The 18884-nt window shown below is 38.8% G+C and overlaps 1 protein-coding gene across 2 annotated transcripts in view; it reads right to left on the bottom strand.

The window, feature by feature from the left end:
- LOC126193696 (uncharacterized) overlaps nt 1-18884 on the bottom strand; it is a 71498-nt gene that overhangs the window by 17879 nt on the left and 34735 nt on the right. For both annotated transcript variants that reach the window (XM_049932708.1, XM_049932709.1), the window contains exon 2: nt 17770-17878. In XM_049932708.1, the coding sequence (XP_049788665.1) occupies nt 17770-17815 (46 nt within the window). In that variant the 5' untranslated portion in view covers nt 17816-17878. The remainder of the gene's footprint in view (nt 1-17769; nt 17879-18884) is intronic.

Below are 18884 nucleotides of genomic sequence, written 5' to 3'. Positions count from 1 at the left end.
TAATGTATGAAAATGCAGGGGTCAAAACTCGGGGCGGCAAAAAAAGCTCGTCTTCCACCTTTTTTAAAAAAATTTGTTTACTGACGCAGAGGATTTGGTGCCAGTATTTATCTTTGTGCCTACAAAGCATTCCTGTGTAGCGCTACATAAATTCAACGGCAGAAGTTTGTTGTGGCGGCACCCACCAACATTTTTCAGAACTTCCGCTTGCTTTGCACTCGATTATAAGCCGCAGGCGGTGTTTTGGATTACAAAAACCGGAAAAAAGTGCGGCTTAGATTCGAGTAAATACGGTAATGGATATGGGCTTTCGGAGTCGAAGGCCCACTCGTATGCCATTGATGAATGCATGACACAAAGCTTTCCACCTCACCTGGGTCTGTCAACACCAACATTGGACTGTTTATGACTGGAAATGTGTTGCCTGGTTGGACCAGTCTCGTTTCAAATTGAATAGAGCAGATGACGTGTACGAGTATGGAGACAACCTCATGAATCCATAGACCTTGTGTGACAGCAGAGGACTGTTCAAGCAGGTGGAGGCTCAGTAATGGTGTAGGGCGTATGCAGCTGGAGGGATATGGGACCCTTGAAACGTCTAGATACGAATCTGTCAGGTGACACGTACGTAAGCAACCTGTCTCATCACCTGCATCCATTGTGCATTCTGACAGACTTGGGCATCCAACAGGACAGTGAGACACTCCACACATCCAGAAATTCCACAGAATGACTTCCGGAACACTCTTCTGAGTTTAAACACTTTCGCAGATTACTGAACTCCCCAGACATGAACATTATTGAGCATAACTGGGATGCCTTGCAACGTGCTGTTCAGAAGAGATCTCCACCCCCTCGTACTCTTCCGGGATTATGGACGGCCTTGCAGGATTCATGGAGTCAGTTCCGTCCGGCACTACTTCAGACATTAGTCGAGTCCATGCCATGTCACGTTGCAGCACTTCCACATGCTCGCAGGGGACCTACATGATATTAGGCAGGTGTACCAGTTTCTTTGGCTCTTCGGTGTATAATGTTTAACATTCTACACAGAACAAAAACAAGATGGGTTAAATACATAATTTAAAAAAGGGCTGGAGCTTAAACATGGGTCAACCGTAAAATGTCAGTTAAAATTATAAATGCTAGCTCCCAAATAGGTGTCTATGACATATAGCACGTAATTTAGTTAGTTGAAAGCAGTATCTGAAAACACAAAAAAAGCCATAGGTATAACAGGCTTGTGAAAACAAGACCAACGATTGCTAGCTGCACGAGGCCAGTGGAAGAAACAATTGGACAGGGAACATCAGGACATGAGACATCTACAACAGTCTGTCATACAGTCAAAATCAGGTGTTTTGTGTAAATTCATTTTGTTCATTCAGAAGTTTTGTGGAATGGTGTTTTTTATTCCCATAGTTCTCTAATTCTTTCAAAAGTCTAAATAAGCAGGCATTTGGCTCAATGTATGACTTACTTGTAATATATCTATGATGGCACAGTAGGCTTGTGTTCAGATAATGTCCAAACACAGTTATGTACTGCAGATGTGTACGTTTCCTAAACCTAATATTAAAGTTTACACCTGTCTGTCGAATTAAAATGTCACAATCAGCACAATCTATTTTACAGAAGTGAAACTGAAATTTTATTATGTTTGTTACCTTTCTTCAGTCTAGGCCACAGTTTCATAGTATTATTTATTTGAAAGCCACATCTAACAGCCATGTTGCTCAGTTGGTTCTCTAGTAGTTGAACAACTTTTCTGTTACACGTCATCTGGACAAAATTTGTGTTACTATTCACTGCTCCCTGTGTTCGAGTATTTTATGTTCTTTTTCTTTATCTCATAATACAGTAGTATGTCAAAGCTCTCTCTGTACTCATTTACCACATCTAAATGTTTTAGCATGTTTAGTTCTTTACGTATTTCTTGGCTTTCTAGTGGAAAGTGAATAAGTCAGCAAACCACAGAAGGAAAAAAGATGCATTGTGTGGCAGGATTTGGCATGAATAATGTTATCAGTGTCCTTAGGTTTCTATAAATGCTGAATGTATTACTATTTTTAGTTTTAGTATCCTCAGGTCTCAAACTGGGGCTTAGACACAAGATGGGTAACAAACTTAATATATTTTCAAATTTAGGCATCTATAAAACACATTGTGAAGATTGTCAGAAATTTTATATTGTACAGACATGTGTAAACTTTAACATTAGGTTTAGGGAACATACTCATCTGCAGAACAAAACTGCATTTGGACAACATCTGAACACATGCATACTGTGACCAACGTAAATATATTACAAAATGTAAGTCATACACATTATGCCAAAGGGCCACTTATTGAAGCTTTTGGAAGAAACAGAGAACTAAGGGAATAAGAAACATAAATCCATAAAATCTCTTAAACAACAAAACAAAATAACGCCAAATGCCTATTTTTGACTATATGACAGGCCATTGTAGTTCTCACATGTTCTGATATTCTTTGTCCAATTGTTTCTTCTGCTGACCTCATGCTGTTAGCATTTTTCTGACTTTGTTTCTGCAAGCCCATTGTGCCTGTAGCTTTCAACTATCTTCATTATGTAATACATATTTCACAGCTACCTATTTGAGAGCTGGGATTTATAACTTTCATTAACACTTTATTGTCAACCCATGTTTAAGCTCTAGCATTTGTCTTTTACTTTTTAACTCTTCCTGGTTTGTTTCATGTAGAAGGTTAAACATTATATAACTAAATTTATAACAAGTCATTGTAAATAGTGGTTACGGTTAACAGCACCTAGCAGCCAAGCACCCTCGACTGCCAATACTGCAGCCGTTACGCACACTGTGTTAACGACAGCTCTACCTCATACGCCACGATTGTTTATTACAATTTTAGCATAGTTTTCTACTATGTGATGATGCCAGTCAAGGCCGTAAATTTTATTTTGTCTTTTATTAAGCTCAAGAGAGAGTTATGTAGTTTTTAGATGGTTCTCGGATAACATGAACCAATGCTACTGCTTGAAATGTTATCATCATAATGCTCTCAATCATTCTTTTTTAGATCAAGCTGATGATTGTAACAAACAAAACAGGACACAGAATAAAACACATATTTCCCATCACATACTGTTCAAAAATGGCTGAGCACTATGGGACTTAACATCTGAGGTCATCAGTCCCCTAGAACTTAGAACTACTTAAACCTAACTAACCTAAGGACATCACACACATCCATGCCCGAGGCAGGATTTGAACCTGCGATCGTAGCGGTCGCGCAGTTCCAGACTGAAGCGCCTAGAAACGCTCGGCCACAGCGACCGGCCCATCACATACTGTGTTGATTTTCATGTATTGATTTGTACAGTGGTGACAGTGCTGTTTGTAGCTTCAAGAATAGGTAGTGGCTCAGTTAACAGTGTCTATACAAAATGTTAGGAGATTATGTAATAAATTAAATGTGGTGAAATGAAAGAATGTAAGTGAAAAATGTCCAGATCCACTGACTACGCCATGTTGGTGAATGATGTTGCAGTCTTCAATCCAAAGACTGATTTGATGCTGTTCTCCATGCTACTCTATCCTGTTCAAGCATCTCCAAGTAACTACTGCAACTTACATCCTTCTGAATCTGCTTAGTGTATCCACCTCTTTGTCTCCCTCTACAATTTATACCCCCTCACTCTTCCATCTAGCACTAAATTGGTGATCCCTTCTTCTAGTCAAGTTGTGCCACAAATTCCTCTGCTTCCCAGTTCTATTCAGTAACCCCTTGTTAGTTATGGGATCTACCCATCTAATCTTCAGCATTCTTCTGTAGCACCACATTTCCAAGGCTTCTATTCTCTTATTGTCTATACAGTTTATCATCCATATTTCACATCCACACATGGCTACACTCCATACAAATACTTTCAGAAAAGACTTCCTGACACTTAAATCTATACTCGATGTTAACAAATTTCTCTTCTTCAGAAACACTTGCCTTGCCACAGCCAGTCTACATTTTATATCCTCTCTACTTCGGCCATCCACAGTTATTTTACTCCCCAAATAGCAAAATTCATTTACTACTTTAAGTGTCTCATTTTCTAATCTAATTTCCTCAGCAGCAGCTGATTTATTTCGACTACATTCCATTACCTTTGTTTTGCTTTTGCTGATGTTCATCTTATATCCTCCTTTCAAGACACTGGCCATTCTGTTCAACTGTTATCCTAAGTCCTTTGCTGTCTCTGACAGAATTACAATGTCATCGGCATACCTCAAGGTTTTTATTTCTTCTCCCTGGGTTTTAATTCCTACTCCAAATTTTTATTTGGTTTCCTTTACTGCTTATCCAATGTACAGATTGAATAACATAGAGGATAGACTACAAACCTGTCTCACTCCCTTCTCAACAACTGCTTCCCTTTCATGCCCCTTGACTTATAGCTGCCTTCTGGTTTCAGTACAAATTGTAAATAGCCTTTCACTCCCTGTATTTTACCCCTGCCACCTTTAGAATTTTAAAGAGAGTATTCCAGCCAACATTGTCGAAAGCTTTCTGTAAGTCTACAAATCCTGTATACATAGATTTGCCTTTCCTTAACCTGGCTTGTAGAGTTAGTATTGTCTCGCGTGTTCCTGCATTTCTATGGAATCCAAACTGAACTTCACTGAGGTCAGCTTCTACCAGGTTTTCCATTCGTCCATAATGACTGTTAGTATTTTGCAACCATTACTCATTAAACTGATAGTTTGGTAATTTTCATACCTTTCAGCACCTGCTTTCTTTGGAATTGGAATTATTATATTCTTCTTGTAGTCTGAGGGTATTTCACCTGTCTCATACAGCTTTCCCACTAGATGGAAGAGTTTGGTCATGGCTATCAGTAGTTCTAACAGAACCAAGCTTCGACTTAAGTCTAAGTGCTCTGTCAAATTCTTCATGTAGTATCATATCTCCCCTCTGATCTCCATCTACATCCTCTTCTACTGCCATAATATTGACCTCAAGTACATTCCCCTTGTATAGAGCCTCTATATAATCATTCTATCTTTCTGCTTTCCCTTCTTTGCTTAGGATTGGTTTTGCATTCATACAGGTTGTTCTCACTTCTCCAAAGGTCTCTAAGTTTCCTGTAGGTGGCATCTATCTTACTCCTAGTGATACATATTTCTACATCCTTACATTTGTTCTCTAGCCATCCCCCCCTCAGCCGTTTTACAATTCCTGTCCATCTCATTTCTGAGGAGTTTATATTCCTTTTCGCCTGCATCATTTACTGCATTTTTATATTTTCTCCTTTCATCAATTAAATTCTATATATCTTGTGTTACTCGAGGGTATCCTCTAGCCCTCGTCATTCTACCTACTTGATCCTCTGTAACTTCACTATTTCATCTCTCAAAGCTATCCATTCTGATTCTACTGTATTCCTTTCCAATGTTCTTGTTAATCATTCCTCAATGCTCCCACTGAAACTCTCAACAACCTCTAGTTCTTTCAGTTTATCCAGGACCCATCTTCTTAAATTCCTACCTTTCTGCAACTTCTTCAGTTTTAATCTACAGAGCATAGCTAATAAACTGAGCTCAGAGTCCACGTCTGCCCCTGCAAATATCTTACAATTTAAAATCTGGTTCCTAAATCTCGGCTTAATATTATACACACATCAAAAATAGTTTTGTATCACCTTGGTTCCGAGAGTTCCGGAACCTGATAGAAAACTGGACTAGAGATAAACATAAACATCATTTCCGCCCTTTTTATTGCTCATGAAAACTGCACACTGCATGTTGTACCACCATACAGTGAGACCTTCAGAGGTGGTGGTCCAGGTTACTGTACACACAGGTACCTCTGATACCCAGTAGCACATCCTCTTGCATTGATGAATCCCTGTATTCGTCGTGGCATACTATCCACAAGTTCATTGAGGCACTGTTGGTCCAGATTGTCCCACTCCTCAACGACGATTTGGCACAGATTCCTCACAGTGGTTGGCGGGTCACGTTTTCCATAAACAGCACTTTTCAATCAATGCCAGGCATGTTCGATAGGGTTCATGTTGGCCACTCTAGTCAAGCGATGTCGTTATCCTGAAGGAAGTCAGTCACAAGATGTGCACGACGGTGGTGCGATTTGTCGTCCATGAAGACAAATACCTCACCAATATGGTTGCACTATCAGTCAGAGGATGACATTCACATATCTTACAGCTGTTACGGCGCCTTCCATTACCACCAGCGGCCTACGTCGACCCTACATAATGCCACCCAATAACAGCAGGGAAACTCCACCTTGCTGCACTCGCTGGACAATGTGTCTAGGGCATTCAGCCTGACCAGGAAGCCTCCAAACATGTCTCTGACGATTGTCTGGTTGAAGGCATATAAGACACTCGTCGGTGAAGAGAACATGATGCCAATCCTGAGCAGTCCATTCGGCATGTTGTTGGGCCCATCTGTAATGTGCTGCATGGTGTCATCGTCGCAAAGATGGACCTCACCATGGACATCAGGAGTGAAGTTGTGCATCACGCATTCTATTGCGCACAGTTTGAGTCGTAACAAGACATCGTCTGGCCGCAGGAAAAGCATTATTGAACATGGTGGTGTTGCTGTCAAGGTTCCTCAGAGCCATAATCCATAGATAGCGGTCATCCACTACAGTAGTAGCCCTTGGGCGGCCTGGGCGAGGCATGTCATCGACAGTTCCTGTCTCTCTGTATCTCCGAGATGTCTGGACACTTCCCTTGTTGAGAGCCCTTCCTGGCACGAAGTAACAATGTGGACGTGATCGAACTGCGATACTGACCCTCTAGGCATGGTTGAACTATAGACAACATGAGCCGTGTACCTCCTTCCTGGTGGAATGACTGGAACTGATCGGCTGTTGGACCCCCTCCATCTAATAGGTACTGCTCATGCACGGTTGTTTATATCTTTGGGCAGGTTAAGTGACATCTCTGAACAGTCAAAGGGACTGTGTCTTTGATACAGTATCCACACTCAACGTCTATCTTCAAGAGTTCTGGGAACCGGGGTGATGCAAAACTTTTTTTGATGCGTGTATAATCAATCTGAAACCTGGTGTCTCCAGGTCTCTTCCACATAGAAAACATTCTTTCATGATTCTTACACCAAGTGTTAGCGATGATTAAGTTCTGCCTTGTGCAAAGTTCTACCAGCCAATTTCCTCTTTCATTCCTTACTCCAAGTCCATATTCACTAGTACTTTTCCATCTCTTCCTTTTCTACTATCAAATTCCAGTCCCCCATTGTATTAATTTTTCATCTCCCGTAACTTTTTGAATAATTTCTTTTCTCTCATCATACATTACTTCAATCTCTTCATCTGTAGAGCTAGTTAGCAGATAAACTTGTGCAACTGTGGCAGGCATGTGCTTCATGTCTATCTTGGCCACAATAATGCATTCACTATGGTGTTCGTAGGAGCTTATCTGTGTTCCTACTTTTTTATTCATTATTATACCTACTCCTGCATTACCCCTAATTGATTTTGCATTTCTATGTATTCATCTGACCAGAAGTCCAGTTTCTCCTGTCACCAAACTTCACTATTTCCCACTATATCTAAATTTAACCTATCCAATTCTCTTTTTAAATTTTCCCACCTACCAGCCCGATTAAGGGATCTGACATTCCACACTCCGATCCATAGATTGCCAGTTTGTTTCTCCTGATAAAGACATCCTCCTGAATAGTTCCGGCATGGAGATCCAAATGGAGGACTATTTTACCTCCAGAATATTTTACCCAAGAGGACGCCATCATCATTTAACTGTACAGTAAAGCTGCATGCTCTCGGGAGAAATTGCAGCTGTAGTTTCCCCTTGCTTTCAGCCATTTGCAGCACCAGCACAGCAATGCTGTTTTGGTTGATGTTACAAAGCCAATTCAGTCTGTCATCCAGACTGTTGCCCCTGCGACTACTGAAAAGGCTGCTGCCCCCTTTTCAGGAACTACACATTTGTCTGGCTTTTCCAACAGATACCTCTCCGTTGTGGTTGCACCTAAGGTAAGGATATATGCATTGCTGAGTCTCGCAAGCCTTTCCACCAATGGGAAGGTCAATGGTTCACGGGGAGGCGGGGGGATGTCTATGAATATGGTGTGATAATTATTACAAAACTTCACTCAGCACTGTTGTGCATTTCACATTTAAATCGTTAGAACTTCAAATCGGGTGGGGGAAGCAACAGAAAACAAAACTCAATAAGACAATGGGTCAAAATTGTAACAATACATTTACATACATGGGGATGTTTGAGGTATTAAAAGGAGGATGAGCTGGCCACCAGAGAAAAAGCAAAATCTCAGGTCTAGTAATTCAAACAGTACCCCACACCCCCAGTTTGTCATGCACTGTCATTGCAAACTTAACCTCAGATACATATCTTCATTTAATTTTACACCTACAAACTTCTCCGTAAACGTAATGTGACGGAAGCTGAAACACATACACACATGTCAGATAATTTAAAGGCCTCTCACCAATGCATTGGGCAGAAGTACATGAAATTAACAAAATCACATACTAGTGACTAGAAGAGATATTTAATCACTAGTTCATGAATTTCACCAACCACAGCTTAGTTTTCATTTCCTCAAGCTTATTGCCCGAATAAAATAACTTTCTTAACACATGATGTAATACATTATGTCACTGTTTATCCTCACAGGCATCAATGGCTGGTGTATGTTGAACTTGCTACTCTGCTATCTGAGTCACTCCATGTCAAATCACCTAATTTTGGAACTTTTACTGCTCCACCACGATGGATTTCGATGAAATTCATGTGAACATTCGCACATGCTAAACTTGGACACAAAGTATTTTCCAATATAAAACATCATTCACGTGCTCTTTCCAAATCTCTACAGAATCAGTCCAAGTTTGATTTTCATAAAAATTACAGATATAGATTATCTGAAGTCTACTCCTAGAAAATCTGTTTTCCATAACTGATTTCAAATCTAGTCCCATCTGCAAAGAGAGCAGGTTTTCAAGGGTCCAAAAAAATCACGTTTGACTGTCCAAATGTACTAACAATACCTGAAAATGATGGATAAATTTGAGGAAATGTACCATAGCACAGGGCTACATTTTAACAACCTGTTGACCATATTTTGTTGCATGTATTTTTGTGTGTTGACAAGTAATATCTCACTACAGAGCTTTGGTCCAAGGTGACATTATTTAAAGTTTACAACATGATCGGACCTCATGTGCCATCTAACAAAAGAACGGGTGAAATAAATACAAGAAATTTTGTCAATCTGTGTAGCCACAAAAATGATTTTAACACTGACACGGAATAGATTATTTTTGGCACCAGCCATGGAAAATCCCTCTGTGATGAGACTGGTGGAAGAACCAAGCAACTGGCTACTCACACAAGCCTGTAAAGGGCATATCTAAATCAAATATCAAGGCCAAAAATCTATTCCACTTTTACAACCAGAATATACACAAAATAATATGTTTGTATGAAAAAAAAACAAAAAATCAAAGGAAGCAAAAAGCTTCAAGAAGAAAGATGGAGAGAAAACAGCATGGTTGCCAGTACGAGAGATCATTGTCAATTTGTACCACTTGATTCAATCTCTGTTCATATCAGCAAAGTTTCTAACGACGCAATAAATTTTGCTGTCCGATTATCTAGTGCAGCCATGTTAATCCTGAAATTGATTGAATTGTTACCTGCCTGTTACATTTCCTCTATGTACTGATAATGAATGGTGGATTGGCAACATTATTAACATATCAATAGAACAAAATGAATAAAATTATGCACTGATAAAATTTATGCACCTTCAAGGCCTGGCTCATTCATCTTACTGTCCCAAAAGACAGGATGCTCCTTGGGTATCAGAACACCACCTCATTTCCATGGCCCTGTTTCTTCCCTATCATCATCTGGCCGACAGTATGAATTTCCAGAAAATTAACTGCATAAATTGGCTCAAAAATTTTGAAAAATGTAAAACTGCAATATTGATAAGTTTAAAATCAAAACTGATATTACTTTTTGCTTGCCATCTGTGTGTGACACTCAAAGATTTGAGAATCAGAGATAAGGTACTTAGCAAATGGCAGACAGGTACCATCATAAGGCTTTGGAACCTAAATTAAAAAACCAAACTACAAGCTTATGAACCTGGATGAAGAAACTTACCTGCGGCTGGTACTGCACAGCTATTGGGTGTGACCCCTATAGCTATAGGGTTGCTGGTTCATGTTCTAGAACTGATAGTGACAATGTCACATTGGACTAACACAATATTGTGACATATTACTTGTCAATTTAAAAACACAAACCACATACAACGAAACAGGGTCAATTCGTTTTCACAAGATGGCCTATTGCTGTGGTACGTTCCCTCACAGTTGTCCATCATTTTCAGGTATTGTTAGTGCACATTGGAAAATCGAACATGATTTTCTGAATGCCTGAAAACAGACTCTTTACAACTGTGATTAGTTTTGAAAACAATTTTGGAATACAGATTTTTCTACAACCAAACAATGATATATTTTTCACAATTTTTACAAAAATCAAGTTTGAATCGATTATGCAGAAATTTGGAAAGTATTAAGTGAACGATATTTTATATTGGAAAACTTTACGTTGCTAAGTTGTGTCCATAGTTTAACATTTTTCATGCCTGTAATTAACAAGATACAAGAAATCAAAGTTAAAACTTTATTTGCAGTCCATATTTTATGGCTACTTTACCTCATAAATGTAACATCGTCAGCCCATGTTGGAAATTAAACCCATTGTTCTGGATGTGGAGGTGGGGACGACTTAAAACATGTTTTGAATGAGACTGGCTTTGAAGATATGTCAGAAAATGGTATTTGTAAACGAAGCGTTGAACATACCCTATTTCAACAATTCACAAAAATTGTTATCATCTTACTGACAAATTCGTAGATTGCTGGAAAATATTGTGTTTACTCTATGAGATAAGGATCCAAAGTTTTGGTGCCACAATTTTTGCACCTAATTTTGATTCAAATTATCTAAAATTGTTAGCCAATGTTGGATAATCAATTACACTTTTCTTTGAGGTTGAAACCATGGTCCTTCTAATGAGCATAGTTTGGATAGTTTTAAAGAACACAAATATCTGCAAAATCAGGTGAAAATGACACATTTTGACCTTTTTACAAAATCTTAAAACTTTTCAATTACTTTATTCAGTTATGAAAAGTGGTACACAGATGAAACTTTATATTTGAGAACCTTTTGTAGTTAGGTTACTACATGCCAAGTTTCTTGTTTGTCATGCCTTTAGTCCCTAAGGTATAAGAAGTCAAACTTTTAAATTTTTCTGCGTGTCAATTTGTTTCAGTTGCTTTTGCCTAAAATTTTCTGGCCGAATATAGACTGTAACACTTTTTATTGTAGTCTTAAGAGAATGCATAAAGCTGGACATGATGGCCAAAATTTCTTTATTTCAAGAGAACATTGCCCAAGATGTAACAGCTCAAATCCACCACAAATTTACACTCACTCAGAACAATGCCACGTGTGGAATCAAACAATTGACCATACCTCGGCCAGTATTATTTTGATGAACATTCAACTTTACCAATACTCATTTGAAACTTGAGCAAATGTTAACATAACATTTCAACGAACTCAGTAATAGCTAAGCAGAGAGGCCTAGGTGTGTTGACATGAATGACCAATCTCATATTCCATAAGAAATAGTAGTCACTTCCTACCCATGCCGCTGAATGCAAAAGTAGAAAGTCAAGTCCTTTTGTACAGGGCTGTCTCATTTTTACATACGTCAGAAACCCTTGGCAATTCTGGACTTTTGCACACAGTTATATGGGACTTCCTAATAAAAACAATACTTGCAAACTCTTTATGTTTGCCTTGAGTTAGCTCTTCACTCACTAGGAATTAGTTAGAAAGAGCAGAGCAGAACATACGCACTGGCAGTTTAAGAAAGTTACGGTATTGTTTGTTAAATTGACAAAACATTATAAAAGTTCACTGAAGAATTTGTAAAAGCATCTTTACTGGCTTTGATCTCAATAAGAGATAGAGTAGGCAAAAGTGTTATTGTGCTGGTACATAAGCATACTCAAAATGTCAGTTCACAATGAAAAACTAAATGCCACTGCTTTCAGTCTTTATGTGACTGTCATCAGCCACTGCGATGTCTGTGGAAAGAGGTAATGCCTGAAATTTGGTATTCTCGATACACTCTTGCACTCTTCACACTGTGGATCTCGGAATGTTCAGTTCCATAACAATTTCCAAACTGGAACATCCCATATGTCTAGCTCCAATTACCATTACATCATTCACAGTATGCTAATTCCTGCTGTGTGGCCATTATCACATCGCAAACCTTTCCACACAAATCACATGAGTATAAATGACAGCTCTGCCAGGCACTGCCCTTTTACATCTTGTGTACATGATACTAATGCCATCTGTATCTGTGCGTATCACTATCCCATGTACCTCAGAGTAGATCTTTACAGCAATGAACTGAAGTATTCCTCCCGACAAACAAGACTTCACTTTGAAGTCACGATTTCAAATTATTAACATTTAAAATTGTTACCACCTCGAAGTATGGAACATTTATGGGCATGTAATACGCAATACAGTGGTGATAAGATACAAGTTGTGCACTCACATGTACTGCGGAAAATCTGTTATGCATTGTAAGGCAACATCATTTACAAGGGTTATTCAGAAAGTAGGGAATATTTTGGTTAAAAAAAAGTACAAGAAATACATTTTATTATATACATCTGAAAGAGCGACTGACATACTACTTTTCCACAGTCACCAAACACATTGCGGCACTTATCATGGCACTGGGCAAGCTTTGAAAGACCTTCGTCGTAAAGTTCTTCTGCCCGAGACTTCAGCCACTGAGTCACGCCCGCCTGGGGTTCCGCGTCATCAAAACACTGAATTGCAAGCCAGTTCTTCATCTTGGGAAACAAGGTGAAGTCGCTTGGTACAAGATCGAGGCTGTAGGGCACATGAGGGAAAATTTCCCATTTGAATAAATTAAGGAGTTCTTTAGTGTGGTATGCCGTGTGAGATCTGGCATTGTCGTGCAAAAACAATATTTTGGACATCAGCTTTCCTCAGCGTTTGTTTTGAACTGCTTTTCTAAGGCTGTGCAAAGTTTGATAGTAGCGGGCAGAATTTATGGTTGCTCCATGTTCTAAAAAAATCAATAAGAAACCTTGTCTATACCAAAACAATGTCGCCATCAGCTTCCTTGCTGACAAGGTTTGCAAACATTTTCTTGGTTTTTGGGGGGGACCTTGTGTGCCCCCACTCGATGGACTGTAATTCTGTTCCGCAATTGACGTGTTTCACCCAAGTCTTTTCACTGGTTGTGATTCAATCCAGCAATGAATCACCATGTTTGTGGTAGGCCTCCAGAAATGTCAACGTTGTCCCCATTTGCTGTTCTCTATGGTACTCTGTAAGCATTTTGGGCATCCATCGTGAACAAAATTTGTGGTAGCGTAGCTTTTGAGTGACAATTTCAAACAACAAAGTCAGTGAAACTTGTGGAAAAGAAAGCGAAAGCTCCATTATTGTGAAGCAATGGTTTTCACTAACTGTTTCATCAACTTTAGCGACAAGATCGTCACAATGCTCGGGCGTCCACTCTTCTCTTCATCATGAATGCTGGTTCGGCAATTTTTAAACCAAATGCACCATTTCCGGATGGAACATTCACTCATTATGTTGTTTCCATACATTTTGCACAGTTCACAATAAATTTCTATAGGTTTTAGGTTTTTTGCCAACAAAAACCTTATCACAGACCGCACCTCACAACTGGCGGGATTTTCGATTGCAGTGCACATTTCAAAATCGAATATCGAAAAAACCAGACACGAAGAGACATTCCCACTGTCACAGATGGATGCCGACTGAGCTGCCGAGCACGCAGATATCAAAATATACGCGATCAGTGTGTGCCTAACAGTTTCAGACGGAAACATTACCTACTTTCTGAATAGCCCTCGTATAAGGACTATCAAACAGCTGTCCAATGTGAGTGTATATTGAATAATGAATTTCATTGCCTTATCTCAGTAGTGAAATAGTCTTAAGTATTAAAAATTTCACATAAATCACCTTAATAAGCTGATACAGTGTGGAACATCTTCCCACAACAAGTGTGCGGACAATAACACTAGAGTCACTATGTTCATAGTCATTGCCTTCTCCCTTCCACCCCACACTACCCTCTACCCTTGTGAGCTGGTCAGCTACTCTAAGTATAATCCAGTGTACAATCAATATCAGAAAACAAGTTTGGAAAAACTTTAAATGGGACTATCATAAATTGAAGTTTTTATCAATACATAAAAAAAAATGATTTTAATTTAAAAGAAACATTCATTTCCACTCCCACTATCTAATAATTTTGCTCCCTTGCATCACAGATCCTCCAAACACATGAAAGAGTGCAGGGCAGGGCACTGCAGTGCTTTGAACAATGTGCAGTTTAAAATGCATCAATATATGTGAGTCTTATAAAGAATATATCGAAATTTACTGGCACCTCAACCTAAATAAATAGTTTTACATTAGAACTTCATGATCTTTCTTAGGTAGCAAACGGCATAAATAATGTGATAACTATTTGAAATCATCTCTATTTTTAAAGTTGAAGAGTGTGTGTGTGTGGGGGGGGGGGGGGGGGGGGCAGGAGTGGTCCTACATAGTGATTCTGACCTTTTTACTCTTTAAAAGAGTTTCCTTCTGCTTATCTCCAACACAAAACTTCATAAAAATAAAAGTCATGAATGATGCAGCTACATGTTTGACAGTATTTGGATTGAAGTATGTTCAACTATTACTGAGAGGCATTAGTTGCACAAGGCACTGATGTTAGCAAAATGCCCACAACTCCTGTATTATATTTCCTGTTTGAAGAAGCCTTCCTTCAACAGCTTCCTCTCAGATCTACAAACCACAGACCATTTTCAATTCTTGCACTAATGATGACATGGATTTAATTTCTTTTTATATCTGCAGATATGCTAAATATAATAATTTAACATGGAACGTTTTAGTGGGTAAAATGCATACAATTTATGGAACAAAAGGTAAAATTTCTGACATAGGATTCTTAAAAACGTGCCATCATCTAAAAACAACCATAAGATCAGTAAGCCCAGCAAAATTGAAATTCTTGTAACTGAACCATGAAATCAAATACTCCATATGGAATCTACGTGCCACTATTTCTACTTTTTGTAGACATTTCCCATCTAGTATGTCCTAAGGTACCACATCCAGGGAAACAATTCATTCCCAAAACTCTCCAAAATGACGATCCAAAGAAGGTACCACATTCGTAATTTTTTTAGCACCTTTCTTCAACAGCTACTGAATTCCAACACTGACATTAACCCTCTCACTGAACATGTAGTTAATTTCAAACAATGAGAGGTCCAGGTTGGAATATCGACAATTATGAAACACACACACACACACACACACACACACACACACACACACACACACACACACACACAGAGAGAGAGAGAGAGAGAGAGAGAGAGAGAGAGAGAGAGAGAGACCACTAGCTCCAGCCAGAATGAAACAGTCACATCAAATGGATGCAGCAATCCAGAATGGGGCAGAGAGAGGGGAGGGATAGTAGGATGTGGATAGGGGAAGAGAAGTCAGTGCTGCCTGGCAGGGCATGCAGGTGCTAGATGGTGGGAGGACAAGGTTGCTTGTACAGGATCAGGAGGCATGAGGAGGAAGGGGGGAGGAAAGGAATGGGAAGGAGAGGAGATAAGGAGAAAAGAACAGTGGATGCACTGGCACAGAGCTGCACACAATGAAGGTGAGGTGACGAACTGAGAGGAGGTGATAGAACGAAGGGGGGTGGAAGCTATTGAGTGGAGGGTGTGGGGAGAGTAGGTTACCACAGGTTGAGGCACGGAGGATTCTGGGAGTGGAGAATGTGTTTTAAGGATAACTCTCATCTACACTGTTCAGAAAAACTGGTATGGTAGGGCAGGATCCTGATGGCCTGGATTGTGATGCATCCTTTGAAATCCAGCATCTCATTGTGTCTCAAAGTGCTCCGATACTCTTAACTGCAGCACAGGCTAGCCGTGCGGTCTGAGGCACCTCGTCACGGTTCACGCGGCTTTCCAGTCCTCCCTGGGGTATGGGTGTGAATGTTGTCCTTAGTGTAAGTTCGTTTAGGTTACACTGAGTAGTGTGTAAGCCTAGGGATTGATGACGTCAGCAGTTTGGTACCATAGTCCTTACCACAAATTTCCAAATACTCTTAGCTATAAAAATATCTTTCTTTGTTCTATGTTCCATTTCTTTTCTCTGGTACAATGTCCCTTGGCAACTACAGCAACTTTAAAATTCATCATTGCTACTACTAAATAATGATCAGAATTAGAATTCGATCCCTGAAAGTATGGACTTCTACATGTGTTCGTTTTTACACTAATACATTATCTAAATGGTTTGCTTAGTTGATTTCTGGTGTTTTGCAGGTCCCTTTGTAGATTATTTTGATGTGGCAATGATTTACAGCTTCTATAAATTTTTGGAAAATCATGAATTGCACACATATGTATTGTCAGTTTATTAAAACAACCAGTTTCAATCAGAACCGTTTCTGACTCAGACATATCATAGTTAGATACATGACAAATCACCACTATTAACAAGCATCATGCCACAAAGCAACATGTTCATTCAACTGTAGAAACATAGCACATAGAGCACACAGCAGATCTGGTGTGAGAATCAATTACGTACTACCTTTTAATAACCTGCAGCAGTAAACAGAGTGAATCTTGGATCAGTGGTACTAGTTTCATTGTGCTTACTTTCCCTACTGTACGCACTCCTGAAAGTTTCTTTCTTTCCCAGTTTGGAATTATTTTGAGGATGTATATCTAGTCACTCTTGCAGTTGCTCATAATTTATTTGATTGCTCTGTTGGGGCATATACATTGACAAAAGTCACATTATGCAGTTTCATCTTCATTATATGGCGTAAAAGCAATAACTGATATAAGACACACTTTGGGTTCTATAAACCCAACATTCTCTCCTCTTTTTCCTGAATAACACAGGGAGAATTTCAGCTTACATCTCTCTCCAGTTCCTTCTCACATGATTTCTTGAAATAAGTCCGCACTCATTCTCAAACCTGGAGAACCGGGCTTTCATTTTAGGGTAAGCTCACTTGGCAGGGTTGATAATCAAGTCTACAGAGCCCCCACCCCCTTCCCCCAAAAGCCTTTTCGCACAACACTGAAAGTGCTTTCCACAAAGCAGTATCCTCTGAGGAGGGACGTGACTAAAATCGGTGTCCTCAATACAGCTCACAAAATCCCGATAAATTCAGTCTCATTTCAGCTTAGGATGCAGTTGCCAGTTCTATCCCTCAAGAAGTGGACGAATCATTGGTTATTTTTACTCATTGACTACAGCCTCTCAGCTTGGACATTTGAACAGAAGTAAACACCAGTGGTGAAAGTCTTCACTGAATTTTAACTGTGTTCATATGTGTAACAAATCCTCACCCATTAGCTAACTATTTGACAGCCTTGAGGTAACAGTAGAAACTGAAAAATACTGAGAAAGCAATTAAATAATTAAATACAGATTAAGGTAACTGAGTAATGCATTTACATAACTGACAGCATGAGATAAATGGGCAAATCATAACGACTGGATACGGGCTGACAAAATTTACATACCATTGTTATTAGCTGCGGTCCACCTGGTATTAGACAGAACTTTCATCTTTTGAAAAAAAGTAATATATGTGAGCTGGCAACAGTTGACATGCTATCTGTCCCAAAATCTCTGAAAAGATTAGATTTATATAAGAAATCATGAAGGAAATTTACAGGTACATGACATTTCCATAACATTAAGAGTGAGTGAGTGAGTGAGTGAGTGTGTGTGTGTGTGTGTGTGTGTGTGTGTGTGAAAGAGAAGGGGTTGTCCACGGACATTCAAAATTACTTACAAATCATTGGCAAATGAGTCACAATTTTTATGGAAATAGCATGGCACAAATCAGTCTTAAAACTCCATGCACACAATTTATTTTTGTGCAAGGCTACTTGTTGGGCGTTTAATTTACTAAATACTATACTAGCCTACATTTAATAACAAAATGGAAAGTCAAAATTTGGCCCTTAACCACTGGTAAAACATGCTTAAAAAATATTAAACATTTATCTTGCCAGCTTCAATTAATTTATAATACTGGGTAAATTATCAATGTAAGTGCTGACACAATGCAAACTTTCTTGGGCCACAAGTCTTCTTGATAAATAATGTAGATTAATTTTATCAGCAAGTGCTGTACCTGAAAACATTATTATTATTATTATTATTATTATTATTATTATTATTCTCAAACTTCTGTGAGATATTTCTAGCTACTTTGATTACTGAATATATCCACTGTGAAGCTTCATTTAGAATATCTTATTTCTTGAGGAGGCATCTACAAGATGATGATGGGTAACAACCACATACTATTCGTCACTTGTTACTTTTGTGCAGTATCTTCTAAATGCCAAGTTACTCTAAAATGTCATGCTATAAGATCTTAGTGAGTGGAAATATGCAAAATACATCAAGAAATTAATGTTTGTTTCAGAGGTTAGTAAAGACACAAAAAATGAAAGCTCCTGTACTACCTGTTTGAAAAACTCAAGAGTAACATTTCTTTCTGCTGAAATTTTTATCATTATGTACACGAAGTTCCATATGGTTAACTAACAATTCTTTATGTACAATATTTATTTTGGAGTTATTCAATTTTTGTTTATATTACAAATATTTTTTTCCTTTAAAA

Source organism: Schistocerca nitens, chromosome 1 (assembly GCF_023898315.1).
Source record: "Schistocerca nitens isolate TAMUIC-IGC-003100 chromosome 1, iqSchNite1.1, whole genome shotgun sequence".
NCBI classification, from domain to species: domain Eukaryota; kingdom Metazoa; phylum Arthropoda; class Insecta; order Orthoptera; family Acrididae; genus Schistocerca; species Schistocerca nitens.
This window is presented reverse-complemented; position numbering and strand designations above follow the sequence as displayed.